Source organism: Lonchura striata, chromosome 4A (assembly GCF_050655825.1).
Source record: "Lonchura striata isolate lonStrDom1 chromosome 4A, ASM5065582v1, whole genome shotgun sequence".
Lineage (NCBI taxonomy): Eukaryota > Metazoa > Chordata > Aves > Passeriformes > Estrildidae > Lonchura > Lonchura striata.
Window position 1 is genome coordinate 15,055,182 of NC_140742.1, and position 13,221 is coordinate 15,068,402.

The 13,221-nt window shown below is 58.3% G+C and overlaps 1 protein-coding gene across 4 annotated transcripts; it reads right to left on the reverse strand.

Moving 5' to 3' along the window:
* Positions 1 to 1,846: 1,846 nt before the first annotated feature.
* Positions 1,847 to 11,850, reverse strand: LOC110480073 (protein eva-1 homolog C). Of its 4 annotated transcripts, none has more exons than XM_085570850.1 (8): positions 11,519 to 11,850; positions 8,434 to 8,633; positions 4,963 to 5,086; positions 4,612 to 4,764; positions 4,307 to 4,447; positions 4,091 to 4,162; positions 3,657 to 3,746; positions 1,847 to 2,964 (listed from the first exon to the last, which is right to left on the reverse strand). In XM_085570850.1, exons 1-8 carry the CDS (start codon positions 11,598 to 11,600, stop codon positions 2,579 to 2,581), a joined length of 1,248 nt encoding a protein of 415 aa, XP_085426976.1. In that variant the 5' UTR covers positions 11,601 to 11,850; the 3' UTR covers positions 1,847 to 2,578. The 4 variants fall into 4 exon arrangements, with proteins under 4 accessions (XP_085426976.1, XP_031360664.3, XP_085426978.1 ...); XM_031504804.3 differs by having other exon boundaries at positions 4,304 to 4,447; positions 11,519 to 11,697; XM_085570852.1 differs by lacking the exon at positions 3,657 to 3,746 and having other exon boundaries at positions 11,519 to 11,697.
* Positions 11,851 to 13,221: the final 1,371 nt, after the last annotated feature.

The following is a 13,221-nucleotide window of genomic DNA, read 5'->3' on the forward strand; positions in this document are numbered from 1 at the left end:
AGCTTGCTTTGTTCCTTGATAAACTAGTCTTGGAAAAGCCACCCACTTTTCACGTGTGAGACACATGATCCATGTTTGTATGCTTGGTGCTCACTGTATCACTCTGCTCCTTTTTGAGTTTCCAGCAGAGTTCTTTGCTCTCGTGCCCCCACCATGCAGTGGTTCTGTGTCCTCGGCAGCTCTTGGGCACAAGTGAAGCCCCTCTGAGGAAAACTCAGCAGAGCTCAGCACTGCAGCAGAGAAGAGCTTCTTCCCCTTGGCCACCAGATTCCCAGAAAAACTTTTCAAATTCCTAAGTTTAACCCAAGAAAATCCTTTCAGATAATCGCACAGCCATGTGCTGCTGTTGTGGGTGGAGCTGATGAACCCCTGGCCAGGGAAACACAGCAGTGCCAGCATCTGAGGGGATTTAAACCTGCTGCCCAAGGGCTGCGTGGGCAGGATCAGGCACATGGCTTGCATGCATGCTGCACACTGCTGCATGCAGGCAGCTCTGCCACCTCTCCAGCAGAAAGACCTGGACCGTGGACAGCCAGGAGCAGAATTCTGCTCACAGGTTCACTGGAGGTTTAAACCTGGGTCACACAGATCTTGGGTCCCTTCAGACCCAAAACTGGTCAGGGTTGCTGCAGCTCCAGCCCACCTTGTTCCCTCCTTGGCCACTTGTCCTCTCCAGCCCCAACTGCCCCGGTGTCACTGCTTCTGTCCTTGGCCTGGGGCTCCTTGAGGCTTGCTTGCTCTTGGTTTGGGATCCTGTGGGATCCAGGTGCCTGCCTTGCCCTATGCATGTTAAGGCAGTGCATAGCCCAGCCAAAAATACAAGCTGGTGCATACTAGCCAGACAGAGCCAGGACACATCCCACTGCCAGTGGTTATCCCGTGGGATAAGATCCTCAGCCCAAACTCCCATCCAAGTCTGCCCATAGCTCTGTGGAGGCTGGGATGAGCTCCCTGCTTTGGGAAAGGTTCATGTCTAGCTATCCTGCCCAGGCTTGGCACTGGGAAGCTGGCTTTTCCAGTCTCCAAAGCACTGCCATGCTGGTGCTCCTGGCAAGGCCCTTGGGAATCCCAGCCCTGCTACAGGGGTGTGACTCCCACCACGCAAGCTGAAATTGCCCCTGGACATGGGGCGTGTGGGAGAAAAGATGAGGAGAGCAAGAAGTGCAAGGTGAAGCCATGGGTGTGCAGCAGGAGCTGTGCCAGCTGTCCAAGCATCGAGACAAGGCTGTGGTCTCAGTCCTGCTCACAATCTATGGATGCTGGGGTCCAGCTGGAGGTGAGACCTCTGCCAGCTCTCCTTAGCTCTGACATTCCCTCAGCTAAACTCCCAAATCAGGTAGAATGCAGGTCCTTGGCTCCTCCCGCTGGACTCTGCTGTGTGCAGGCTCAAGAGCATTTGTGCCTGGCATGTCCCTTTTGCAAGGAGAGCTGGGTTGTTGCTTCCATCCAGCCTCTTCCCACAGCACTAAAAAGCCTGCACTGCCTTTCCTAGTTGGAGCAGCCCCCAGCCCCAGCCTGGCTTCCTGGCACTGCAGGACTGCTGAGAAGCCCCTCTGCAAGGTACCTGGGGACCTTTGCTTCAGGCTGCTTACCAGATGGGAAGCCCTGGGCTGAAGAAGAGCAGCAAGGCCAGGGAAGCATCATTCCTGGGATCCAGATGGACTGCTTTTCCCCTTTCCCTTCCCCTTATTCTTTCCTGTGGTGAAACAGGCCCAACTTGCTGCTTCCCATGGCCCAGTGCCAGAAGTGCTGGTGAGAGGCAAGGTACTTCTCTGCACAGGGAGGGCTGAGCTTTGCCTCTTCCTTTTTCCCCTTTTCATTATTAATGGCCAGGGTCAGGGAGAAATATTGTGCCAAAGAGCTGTTGCATTTATTGACTGGGAAAAAACACAGCAAGTTAAAACTTGGGGCTCTCCTGCCACTGAGGAAAGTAGAGAAGAAAGCATAGAGCAACACGGGGTGACAGAGCTCCTGAATGCCTGCAGGGAGGTGAGAGCCTGTGTTGTGCTGAGCTGCCAGTGGCCACAGCCAGGGAGTAGCTCCCTTGGCACAGCAGGGCTGCATGGCATGCACCACAGTGGGGCTGTGCTGTGCTTGCACACCCACTCCACCTGCCTCTCCCTATGTCCTGGCCATTCCTGCCTCTGCTGCTGACACAGTGCCCGAGTGCAGGGTGTGTTTGCAGCATCAGGAGTGGAATCCAGCACCCAAGCAGGAATAGGAGCAAGCAGCCTCAAAGGGCTCAGGGTGGGCTTGGCACAGCTGAGCAGGGTTAAACTCTAGAGCCAGACAATGCAAGCTGAGAACAGGGAGGTTAGGTTAGGGTTAGTGGCGTCTGTGGCAAAGGAGCCCATGGCCCACAGAAGCATCACACAGCCCCTCACCACACCGAGGGTCTGCATGTCACCCCCAGTTAGAGGTTTCCATGCTGGTGGAGCAGTGGGCTGATGCACACAGACCCGGCTGCTGCTCAGGATGTCCAGTCACCCCAAGGAGCCCAAACTCTTATGTCTCTCTGATTTCAGATCCCACTGAGCCTGCACCCCTCTGCTGCGCTCCGGCCATTTTCTTCCAGTTCTTATTTGGTGGCCGATTTGATCTTGTGTATGGCATATGGGCTTGACTCCTTGGGCATCCAGATTTCGTCCCCACTGTGGCCCTGGTGCTCCCCTGCTCCCTCCATAGCTGCTGTCAGCTCAGGGCCAAAGATGCTGTCAGCAGCCCGGTAGGTGCGGGTGAGGCGGCGGAAGGAGGAGTCTGAGGAGCTGTCATCAGGGACGTCTTCATCCTGCTCATCCCGCAGCTTGGTCCTGCCCAGCTCTGAGCTGCTCCCCAGCTCTGGGTCTTTGAGAGCCTCCCCCACCTCCTGCAGGAAGGTTGTTTTGGGGCTGATGATGCACAGCAGCAGCATGAGGCCTCCCGAGACTCCACAAAGAAAGTAAAGGGCAACTTTCTCTGGGACACCTGAACGGAGAAGGAAAGAAAGACACCAGGGTACAAACTGCCCTGCAGCTGTGGGGTATCAGTGCCTGCAAAGCCCCTCTGCCAGGATATGGAAGTGAGAGGAGGGGAGCAGGGATGCCCTCACCACCCAGGCTGCAGAGACAGGACAGACCCTGCCCCAGTGATCATGGAAGTGTTACCTAGAGCCTCATCAGCACCCACCAGTCCTGAAATGGGCCTTTCCCCAAAGGAAACCTCCACTGGCATGCGGGGTAGGCAGAGCAGGGGAAAGAATAATCCCTTGGGGGATTAAATGAGTAATTTCCTCTGGCAAGGGAAATTTTTGCCTGCAGAGAGGTGGTCTCCATCAGTGCCTGCAGATAGGGCAGGAAGGAAAAGACTCAGTGGGTAATCTGGCCTGTTGGAAAAGGAATGTCCACAGGCAGGACTGTAGCCACACCGTGACTCTTGATGCTGTGAGACTTTGAGGCTCGTTGTACCTCTGAGTTCCCTCCCTACCTGTCCACCCCAAACCCAGCATGGGGGCTTGGTGCCCTGCTCCTTCATGTGCCTGTTGGCCCTGCTGGAGAGGTTTGGGGTCTGGCTGCTCTGAGATGAGCCCTGGGTTGAGCTGGGGCCATCTGGGATGTCAGCCACCCCCCAGCCTGTCCTGTTTCCCCAGGTGCTGCGTGAGACCCAGGGAGGGCACATACCCCAAAGGTGAGCAAAAGCTGCCAGAGAGCTAGTAAAAATCATGCGGTCTTCCTGGAGCCTGGAGAACCTGGGCCCTTTGTACCAGCCACCTGCAGTGACAAGGGGATGCAGGCTGAGGCACGAGGTGCTCTTGGTGCCCCGTGTCCCGGCTGCCTGCTCCTGCCTGCCCTTCCCCACACCACACTCCATCCTTCCTGCACAAGTGCTCTGCTGTCCACAGGGATGACCCCGTGTGTCTTCCTCTCCCCTGCTCGCAGCAGATGCCACCTCCATCCCCTCAGGATGGGCACTGACCAAGGGATGGCTTCCACTGTGGGACAGGGATGCTGGGCTGGAGCTGGTACCAGGCATGCAGGCAACCCATGGTGGGTTCACCCGAGCACAGACATGGTGCCACGCTGCTTGTGGTGCAACCCTCCTCCCCCCACGTTACCGTGCATGTAGTCCGAGAGCAGGAAGGGGTCCGAGGTGTCAGGGCCCACCTCCTCCAGCAGCTGCTTGGGCACTGCAAGGAGAGCACACAGCAAGCATCACCACCCTGCTCCTCCCCTGGGGATCCCCACGGCCCCGCCTGCCTGGCACGGCGTGGGCAGAGCAGATGCTCCACAGGGACCCCTGTGCCCCTGGCTCCGTGGGGAGCTCTCACCACAGGTGTAAGAGACTCGCAGCTGCTTCTTCATGCCGGGGAGGCACGGGTCCCCGAAGGTGGCCTTGTCAGCGGCCACAGTGCAGTTCCCCTTGCGGTGGCACTTCTTGGAGACCCTGCGCAGAGCGTCTGGAGCCACGCACTCTGCAGAGACATGAGGCACGGACCCATGGGCAGAGCTGCCTGCCCCTCCCTGCTGGGCATCAGCCAGCACAGGCCAAAGGACACAGGTACAGCCCAGAGCCCACTTGTGCCATGCTCTGTGCGTGATTCCTGCCCCATTTCTGTCTCAAACCATTCTGCCATACCTATATGGGGTTCTCCGGTGTTCAAGGCATCACATTCCGGTTTGCCCCGCAGGAATCGTCCATAACTTGCAGAATAAATGGCCAGGATGGATTTTGGTCGACACTGCAGCCTGAGCTTGTCATTCTCACACACGGTCTTGACCCGATGGTTCCCTAGGGAGTGACATTGCTGAGTGCCCAATGCATCCTGAATCTTAGGCCAAAGGAAGGGTTGAAAGAGGGCTGCGAGCTGCAGGAGCAGCCATGCTCTCCTTCCTGCCCCTTTCTGAGGGGGCAGAAAGCTGAGGTCAGGGAGAGCCCTGAGGTCAGGGAGAGCCCATGCAGTATTGCCCAGCCCGTGCTCCAGCTCACCTGGACGGCACTTGTAGGAAGCGATGAGATACTTGTGTGTCCCAGGGCATGGGTCTGGCCCAAAGACCTGGCTGTGCACTGAGAACTGGCACCACTGCTGGTCCTGGCACTCAGCCAGCAGCTTCTGGAGAGCAGAGTGCGAAAGGTGTGAGTTGGGTGAGACTCCTGAGGCTGTTCTCACCTCCTTCACCACGCTCAGGGGAGAGGCCTCTCACCCTGATGCAGACATCCCAATTCCAGTGCCCGTTCCTGAACCAGTGTCCCCCTTGCACCCACAGTGAATTGTGTGCCCTACACAGCTGCTACTACCTGTGGTGGCATCTCAGTGCCATGCCATGCCATGCCATGCCATCCTGTACCACGCCATGCCACGCCACGCCATGCCATGCCACGCCATGCCACGTCATACCATGCCATGCCATGCCATGCCATGCCATGCCATGCCATGCCATGCCACGTCATGCCATGCCATGCCATGCCATGCCACGTCATGCCATCCCATCCCATGCCATCCCATCCCGTGCCGTGCCATCCCACGCGTGTCTCGCTGTCCCGCCGCCGGCCGGCGTTCCCGGTCCCTGCAATGTCCCCGCGCGGCCACAAGGTGGGGCCCAGGGCGCACCCGCGGGCCGGGGGGCCCCGCCCGTGGCCGCGGCTGTGTCCCCCGGCTGTGTCCCCCGGCTGTGTCCCCTCCTGCCCCCCGGCTGTGTCCCCTCCTGCCCCGCGCTCTGTGTCCCCTCCTGCCCCCCGGCTGTGTCCCCCGGCTGTGTCCCCTTCTGCCCCCCGGCTGTGTCCCCCGGCTGTGTCCCCTTCTGTCCCCCGGCTGTGTCCCCCCGGCTGTGTCCCCCCGGCTGTGTCCCCTCCTGCCCCCCGGCTGTGTCCCCCGGCTGTGTCCCCTCCTGCCCCCCGGCTGTGTCCCCCGGCTGTGTCCCCTTCTGTCCCCCGGCTATGTCCCCTTCTGTCTCCCGGCTGTGTCCCCTTCTGTCCCCCGGCTATGTCCCCTTCTGTCCCCCGGCCGTGTCCCCCGACTGTGTCCCCTTCTGCCCCCCGGCTGTGTCCCCTCCTGCCCCCGGCTGTGTCCCCTCCTGTCCCCCGGCTGTGTCCCCTCTTGCCCCGCGGTCCGTGTCCCCTCCTGCCCCGCGGTCCGTGTCCCCTCCTGCCCCCCGGCTATGTCTCCTCCTGTCCCCCGGCTATGTCTCCTCCTGTCCCCCGGCTGTGTCCCCTCCTGCCCCGCGGTCCGTGTCCCCCGGCTGTGTCCCCTCCTGCCCCCCGGCTGTGTCCCCTCCTGCCCCCCGGCTGTGTCCCCTCCTGCCCCCGGCTGTGTCCCCTTCTGCCCCTCGGCTGTGTCCCCTCCTGCCCCGCGGTCTGTGTCCCCTCCTGCCCCGCGGTCTGTGTCCCCTGCTGCCCACAGGCCGTGGCCGGTGTCCCCCTGCCGCTGTGTCCCCCCTTTGTCCCGCAGCGGCTGCCGGCAGAGGGGAGAGGTTTATTCCCTTGTTCTCCCTTCGTGAGCCAGGCCCGGGGATCCCAGCGCCCCAAACGGAGCCCTCCTCGTGTCTCCTTCCCCTCCCCTGTCCCCATCCCTCCCGCCCAGCCCAGCACTGAGCCTCCGCCTGCTCTTCGCTGGCTGCCAGAACGGAAATTCACGGAGGAAACACAAGCGATGTCTCCTCCCAGCTGCTGCCTAACCAGAGCAGAGCCTTGGCAGCAGCTCCGCTCTCTGCCCTCCGGACGTGCCTGTTCCTTGAGCAGCAAGAGGGTATTGCAGCCCTGTGCCGGCATGGCCACCCCACCGCTTACCCGGTGTGAGCCCGAGCTACGCAGACCTGGGCCAGACCTGCCCCTGTTCCCAAGCGCCTGTGCCAGGCCATGCTCTCCATCCTGCAGAGAGGGGGACCCTGACCTGCCTTTGCAGGGTGGCTCTCGGCACCAGCCTGGTGCTTGCAGAGCTTCTGGAACATGCCGGATCCCAGAAGGGGATGTATGGTTGGAGCAGGACCAGGCAGGAAAGCTCCTAAGCAGTGCACTGCCTCATTCCCTGTTCTTGTAGGCAGTTGCAGACACTGGCTTTGCAGCAGGTTTGCCCCAGCCTTAGCAAGGAGCTGGAGCAGGGTCTTAGAAAAGCAGCGTATGAATCGATGTCCCTATCGAGGGACCTAGGCATCAGCTTTGAGGAGGTTCCATCCCTTTTCTTCTGTCAGCCTCTGCTTTCCTGCCCTTTCCCTGCACCAGCTGCTGCCATCAAACAGGCACCCCTTTGGTCTGCTTCACTAATCCAGTCCCTGGGAGCTGCCAGCACCGGTGGGTGCTGCTTCTGGCTGGGGAAGAGCCAAGTTCTGTGCTGACCCCGGGGGATGCAGCCAGCTCAGGGGGTCCTGTCAGTTCATGAGCCCAGCAGCCTGGCTATGGCACTGCCCCTCTCGAGGAGCCAGCCCCAGGTGCCAGGGCATTCGGTGAGCCGGCTGCTTCCTGTGGGATTGCTCCAAAAGCCATCTCCAGACACAGCAGTGCCTCCTGCCAGGCTCTACCCTGGAACATGTGGCAGAACATCTCTTCCACCCTTAACTTCCAAAAATGGTCTAGGAAAAGGGCCCCACAGTGAATCACAGATGATACAAACCTATGAGGAACTGTTGACTCACTGGAAGGCAGAGAGGCCCCACAGACAGACCTCAAGAAATTAGAGGACTGTGCAATCACCAACCATAGGAAATTCAGCAAGGGAAAGTGCTGGATTCTGCACCTGGGAAAGGGCAGCCCTGGGTGTATGGACAAATTTGATGTTTGAAAGCAGTGCTGCAGCAAGGGACCTGTGGGCTCTGGTCAACAACAACCTGAATATTGGTCAGCAGTGCCCTGGCAGCCAGGAGAGCCAACCTTGTCCTGGATGGCATCAGGCTCAGCCAGGCCAGGGAGGGGATTGCACATCTCTGCTCTGCATGGGGCAGCCTCACTTTGTGTAGTTTTGGTCACCATAATATAAGAAAGATACTAAACTATTAGCATCCAAAGGAGGGCAACAAATTGTGAAGGGCCTTGATGGGAAGCCTTATGAGGACTGGCTGAAGACACTTGGCCTTGTTCAGCCTGGAGGAGTCTGAGTCCTCATTTCAGTCTACAACTTCCTCACGAAAGGAAGAGAAGGAGCAAGCACTGATCTTTCCTCTGTGGTGACCAGTGACAGGACCTGATGAAATGGGCTGAAGTTGTATCAGGGCAGGTTTAGGCTGGATATTAGAAGAAAGCTCCTCTCACAGAGGGTGGTTGGGAACAGGCTCCCCAGAAAAGTAGTCTCAGCACCAAGCCTAACAGAGTTCAAGAAGGGTTTGTGATTCTTTGATTCCATGATTCTGTAATCCTGATGGAAACCTCCCCAGGGCATGGGGAGGCTGCACTGCCTGCAGCCCCCAGCCCAAGCAGCTCAGTGATGTGGGGCAGAGGGCTGTCAGCCTGGCCCTGGGGTCCCTCCCTTACCAGGTGGGCGGTGGCAGACGTGCACTCGGTGCTCTCCTGGGAGGCATTGTCGGGGCTGGGGCAGAGGCTGGTGCTGGGAACCCGGCGCCCATAGAAAGCCCCCAGGATGCTGATGGTGGTTTTGCGGGGGCAGACGATGAGGAGCTGCTCTCCATCACAGGTGTGGGCAGTGTGGTTCCTCAGCACCTTGCGCAGGTACCCTGGAAGGGAAAGCAGGGGTGGCGTTGTCCAGAGGAGCCACCAGAGCCATGGCAGTGGTGGCACTTGGGCACCCAAGTGCTGGTTGCAGCGAGGATATCTTGAGATGAGGTACTTTTGGGGTGACCAAGATCAGAGCAGGACAGCAGCAGAGAAGATGGGCCTGTAGCAAACCTTGCATACAGCATTGCTGCCAGGAGCCTGGAAAGCAGCACAGAACAGCTGAGCTGGTTAGCAACAGGAAAGGAAAGATGGAGGCAGTACAGCAAGCCAGAGAAGATGGGGGAATCCCATAAGGAGTTGTCAAGTGTTTATAGAGAAAATCAGGCTTGTTATGGAGTCATGGTGGGGAGAGAACAAGAATGAGCCAGAGATGGTTCCCCAGTGGTGATCTCTGGAGTCAGGGTGAGGAGGATGCACTCTGTCACAAGCTGAGCCATGAGCTGGATGAGAGAAGGGTCCAGGGGCTGCTGCAAGCTCCCACAGCTGGCTGGGTCAGTATGGAGGAGTGTGAGCCACAAAGTCATCACTTGAGCCCACGTCTCTGCTGAAGAAGCCCAGGGTGTTGGTGCAAACTATTCCTGGCCCGCAACCCTTTCAATGGGCACTGGCCCTTCCTTCCTTGAATTCCCATCACAGAATGTTTCTTTCTTTCAATCCTGCCTAGTTCGTGTCCCAAACTACTGCCCCTGTTTTTTCCCTACAGGGGACAACAAAGTGGGACTGTCCTGTCCAGTCTCTCCAAGGGCTTAACATGCAGCATTGGCTCCAGTTGGCATAGGCTGTACTGGGTGGGCAAGGAAGCTGTTTTAGTAAGAGCTCTTCAAGCTGCCAGGTGCTCTGAGCAGGCACCAGTTCCTGGAGAAGGCTGAGGAAGCAAGAAAAGCTGATGATATGCCCTGAATGAAGCACTTTTCATCTTTGAATAAAACAAAAGCAAAGGGGAAGCATCATTTTGAGGCTTGGGATATTGCAGCAGGGCAACATGGGGCTTCTGAGCAGATCACAGACCCCAGACCCAGCTCTGGGGTCTTTGGGGGAGCTTGCAGCTCAGCCCCAGGCCAGTGCTGGGGCCCAGGGCAGGACATGCACCCTATCCCCCAAACCCCAGTGTGTCAGACTCCCCCAGACCAAGACAAGAAGGTGGGAGCACCAGCTCCCCCACCCCCCTCTGCAAACTGGTGCCAGGCTCAGCAGCACAAAGGGCCCCTTTCACCTTCAGTGCTGCCACTAACCCCTCAGCATCTGCAGTCAGAGTCCCTCCTGGGATGTCAGCGGGTGCAGCTGGGAGCTGCCTCCAGCCTTGGCATTATTCCTCACAAGCTGGGATGAGCAAGTGGGTGGCCACAGCATCCCAGAAGCAAGCCCTTGATTGCTTCTCTGCATGCTGGAGGAGAGAGGAAAGGAGAGGTACAGGAGGGTAGATGGCAGTAGACAAGGTGTTCTAGCCAGGTCAAAGCTCCAGTGTGATGCAAAGATGTTCTTTGAATGGCACAGACTGGAACAGACCCTTGGAGTGCAGTGTTCACAAAGAGGGGACAGGACAAACCCTATCCTGTCCCTCTCCTCTGGTTGCCCCATATCACTGGATGCTGGGGGCTGTGAGGGGCACAGGACCCTGCCCAGGCTGCCAGCCCCCATCCCCTTCCTCTGCATCCCTGCAGCATCCATACATGCAGCACCAGCCCCATACCTGGCAGCAGTCAGATGCCCCTGAAGGTTTCAGAGCCACCCTGGCCTTGACCTCTGCCTAGCAATGACTCCAAACCCAACACTGCTGGATGTAGGGCAGCCTTGGATGCAGAGGGCTCAGACAAATTCTAGGGATGTCAAGGAACTCAGGGAAGAAATATGAGAAGAAATGGGTTTCCCCAAATCCAGCCTTGAGGCTGCCACTCTGTTCTGCTGTCATGCCTGCTGCAGGCACCAGTGGTTTGTATTTTAAAACTGAGGCTCAGACATTGCCATGGGTGCAGAGGTTTCTCCATCACACTCTTTTGGGCCAGTGAGGAGTTGTGAGGATGATTTTTTGGGTGGAGCCATGTCAGGGAGGCTGCTGGCAGACTTTGTGCCAGTAGAGCTGACTCAGTCTCCGGTGCTGTGGTTGTGCCGTTAGCTCTGCCCCGATGAAATCACATCCTCCTCACCACAGCAAACCCTGCAGCATCAGCTTTTCACCCACCTGGGCTTGGCTGAGCAATGGAAGGTGTGCGTGGGGAATGCCTGGTGCCCAGCCTGCCTGCTCCTGTGCTGACTGTTCAAAGAGCTGGCACAGAAGGGATCCCAAATCTGTGCCTTGTCTCCATCTATAAGGTTCACTGGCATGGCCCTGGGGAGAGCTCCTGGCCCATGCTGTATCTTGTGGCAGGGGACCCTGCAGCACCCGACTCACGAGTGGCTCTAGGTGGGGCGCAGCCACCAGCTCCATCTAGGAACCAGGTACAGCTTCAACCCAACTCTTCCCCCTGCCCTCCTTGGAGCAGGGAAGGCTGGCAGGGCAGCCCTGGGTGCTGCTTCAGCCCAGCACCAAGAGTAGAAGCATCGTGGCTGAGGGTATGCTCAGCAAAGCTCAGGGACTGGCTTGATATTTGTTTCTTTGCATTTCTGCCTGCAAAACACCCAAGAGAGCACAGCAGAGCTGGGGAGCCACTCTCACGCAGGCTGTGGGATGCGTGCAGTGTGTTTTCAGAGAACGGCCCTGCGTGGAGATAAAGAAATCCCAGCATTTTGGGGAGACTCACTCTGGCCTGCCATGGTTTATACCTCACTTGTCCCTACCCCACCGAACTGCTGTCACCTCGCCCTCCCATCACATGCTGTCACCTCGTCCTCCCATCACAGCAGCGCGTTCTCAGCATCCCCCTGCTTCCCGCCGCCCCTGACTCACCGGACAGCTCCGGGCTGGCCTCCAGGCTCACAGCAAGGCAGAGCAGGACCGCGGTGACCGCTGGCCGGAGCAGCCCGGCCATGGCACAGCCCCGTGTCCCAGCCGGCAGCTGGCACCGGGGCCGGGCGGTGCCCGCGGGGCTGGCCCTACGCGGGACAATGGCTCGCTTCTCTGCCCTGTGCTCGCCGGGCACATGTGTGCTCACTCCCAGCCTGCTGCCAGGGCCAGAGGCTGCTCGGGACAGCTGGGTCACTCAGCACAGAAACGCTTCCCCCAGGGCACCCTGGTACAGGTGAGCCGTGCCTTGGCATCCCATTGCTGGCAAAGAAACTGGCAGTCCCTTCCCTTCCACCTCTGCTCCCCCTGGGCAGAGGAACAGGGCTTGACAAGGTTTCCAAAGTGCCCCGAGCTTCCTCCCAGACACAAATCCAGATAAATGCATGCTGTAATCTCAATCTCGGCAAATGTCCGGCCATTCACTCTGTGAGGAGGAAGGGAAAGGCTCCCTGACCTGCCTCCCAGGCGGCTGTTCCTGCAGAAAAGACAAACACCCTGCACCCAACAGTGTGGGAAGGGACCTCTTTGCTGCCACGTTTCTGCCCCACAGCCCCTGTGGGGCCAGGTGCTGGCACCCTGTGAGTGAGGGCACCGTGCCACACTGTGCCCCCACCTGCAGGATTAAATCCCTGCTCGCTGCTTCAGCTGGAGGGGAATGCCAGGGGCTGGAGCTGCCCGCTCTGCGCCCGGCTGAGCTCAGCAGAGACAGAGCAGCTGCAGTGCCAGGAGCCAACACAGCTCCCCGAGGGTCAGCACTGCCCAGGCAGGGGTAGCTGGGGAGGCTGTGGCAGCAGTGGGGACTGGCACACCTCACCTGTGTTGCTGTCAAGGCAGGACCAGAATGAAGAAGACTCTGATTCAGAAGGCTGTGAGAGTAAAACTCCCATTTATTCAAAATGCACCGCTCTTTTATACAGAGCTTTGTGAGGACCAACTCCTTTGGTTCTGAAATGAAAACAACCCACAGTATTGGTGCAGAGTGCTTGATGCACAGTGATAGAACTTAACTATAAACAATGAGAGATAAAGAATTATTTACATTCTTTCCCAGGCCTCTGCCTGGCTAGAAAACTCTCCGTTTCTTCCTTTGACTGAATCTGAGTCCCACACACCTGGGGTCCACAGTGGGAGCTGTGTCCTGGGTGTCCAGCTTGTATCAGGGTAATGCCACTCACAGTGCCACCAATACACACCTCTTGATTATGGGAGCATGAGTCAGTGTCCTGTCCCATCCAGTAGGGTTCCAAGTTCTCCCAGAGTTTTGATGGGGCAGAAAAAAATTGCCCCCCCACCCCCTGAACCCCTAGTGTTAGCACCACTCTGGGCTGTGTAGCAGGAGCAGGGGAAACATCTTTGCTGGGGAGTCTCCTCCAGGGGTCTGCAAAATAATTTCCCATCCAAATCACCTTGAGGGAGATTGCTGTCTGATCAGGGTTTGATTATTTGGGGAAAGCTGGAGCTTATCTGAGCTGGGGAGGCGAGCTGAGTCAAGCATTGGAGATCCCCATTTTGTGCAATGGTACCAGCTATGTGCTCTAGGGGTGTGAGACAGGCCTTGCCTGAGAGTTAAACCCGTGTATGCTGGGAAGCTGTTCCTGCAGTCTCTGCAGCCAGGGTGATCTGACTGCAAACAGTTCCCTCCCATC

Bases quoted from the DNA above. Each gene is read 5' to 3' on its own strand.
- LOC110480073 (XM_031504804.3), bottom strand. From the start codon at position 11,600: ATGGCCGGGCTGCTCCGGCCAGCGGTCACCGCGGTCCTGCTCTGCCTT. The intron at 8,634-11,518 runs GTGAGTCAGGGG...TTTCCCTTCCAG, and splicing joins GGCCAGCCCGGAGCTGTCCG to GGTACCTGCGCAAGGTGCTG. The intron at 5,087-8,433 runs GTAAGGGAGGGA...TCTGCTCTCCAG, and splicing joins CGTCTGCCACCGCCCACCTG to AAGCTGCTGGCTGAGTGCCA.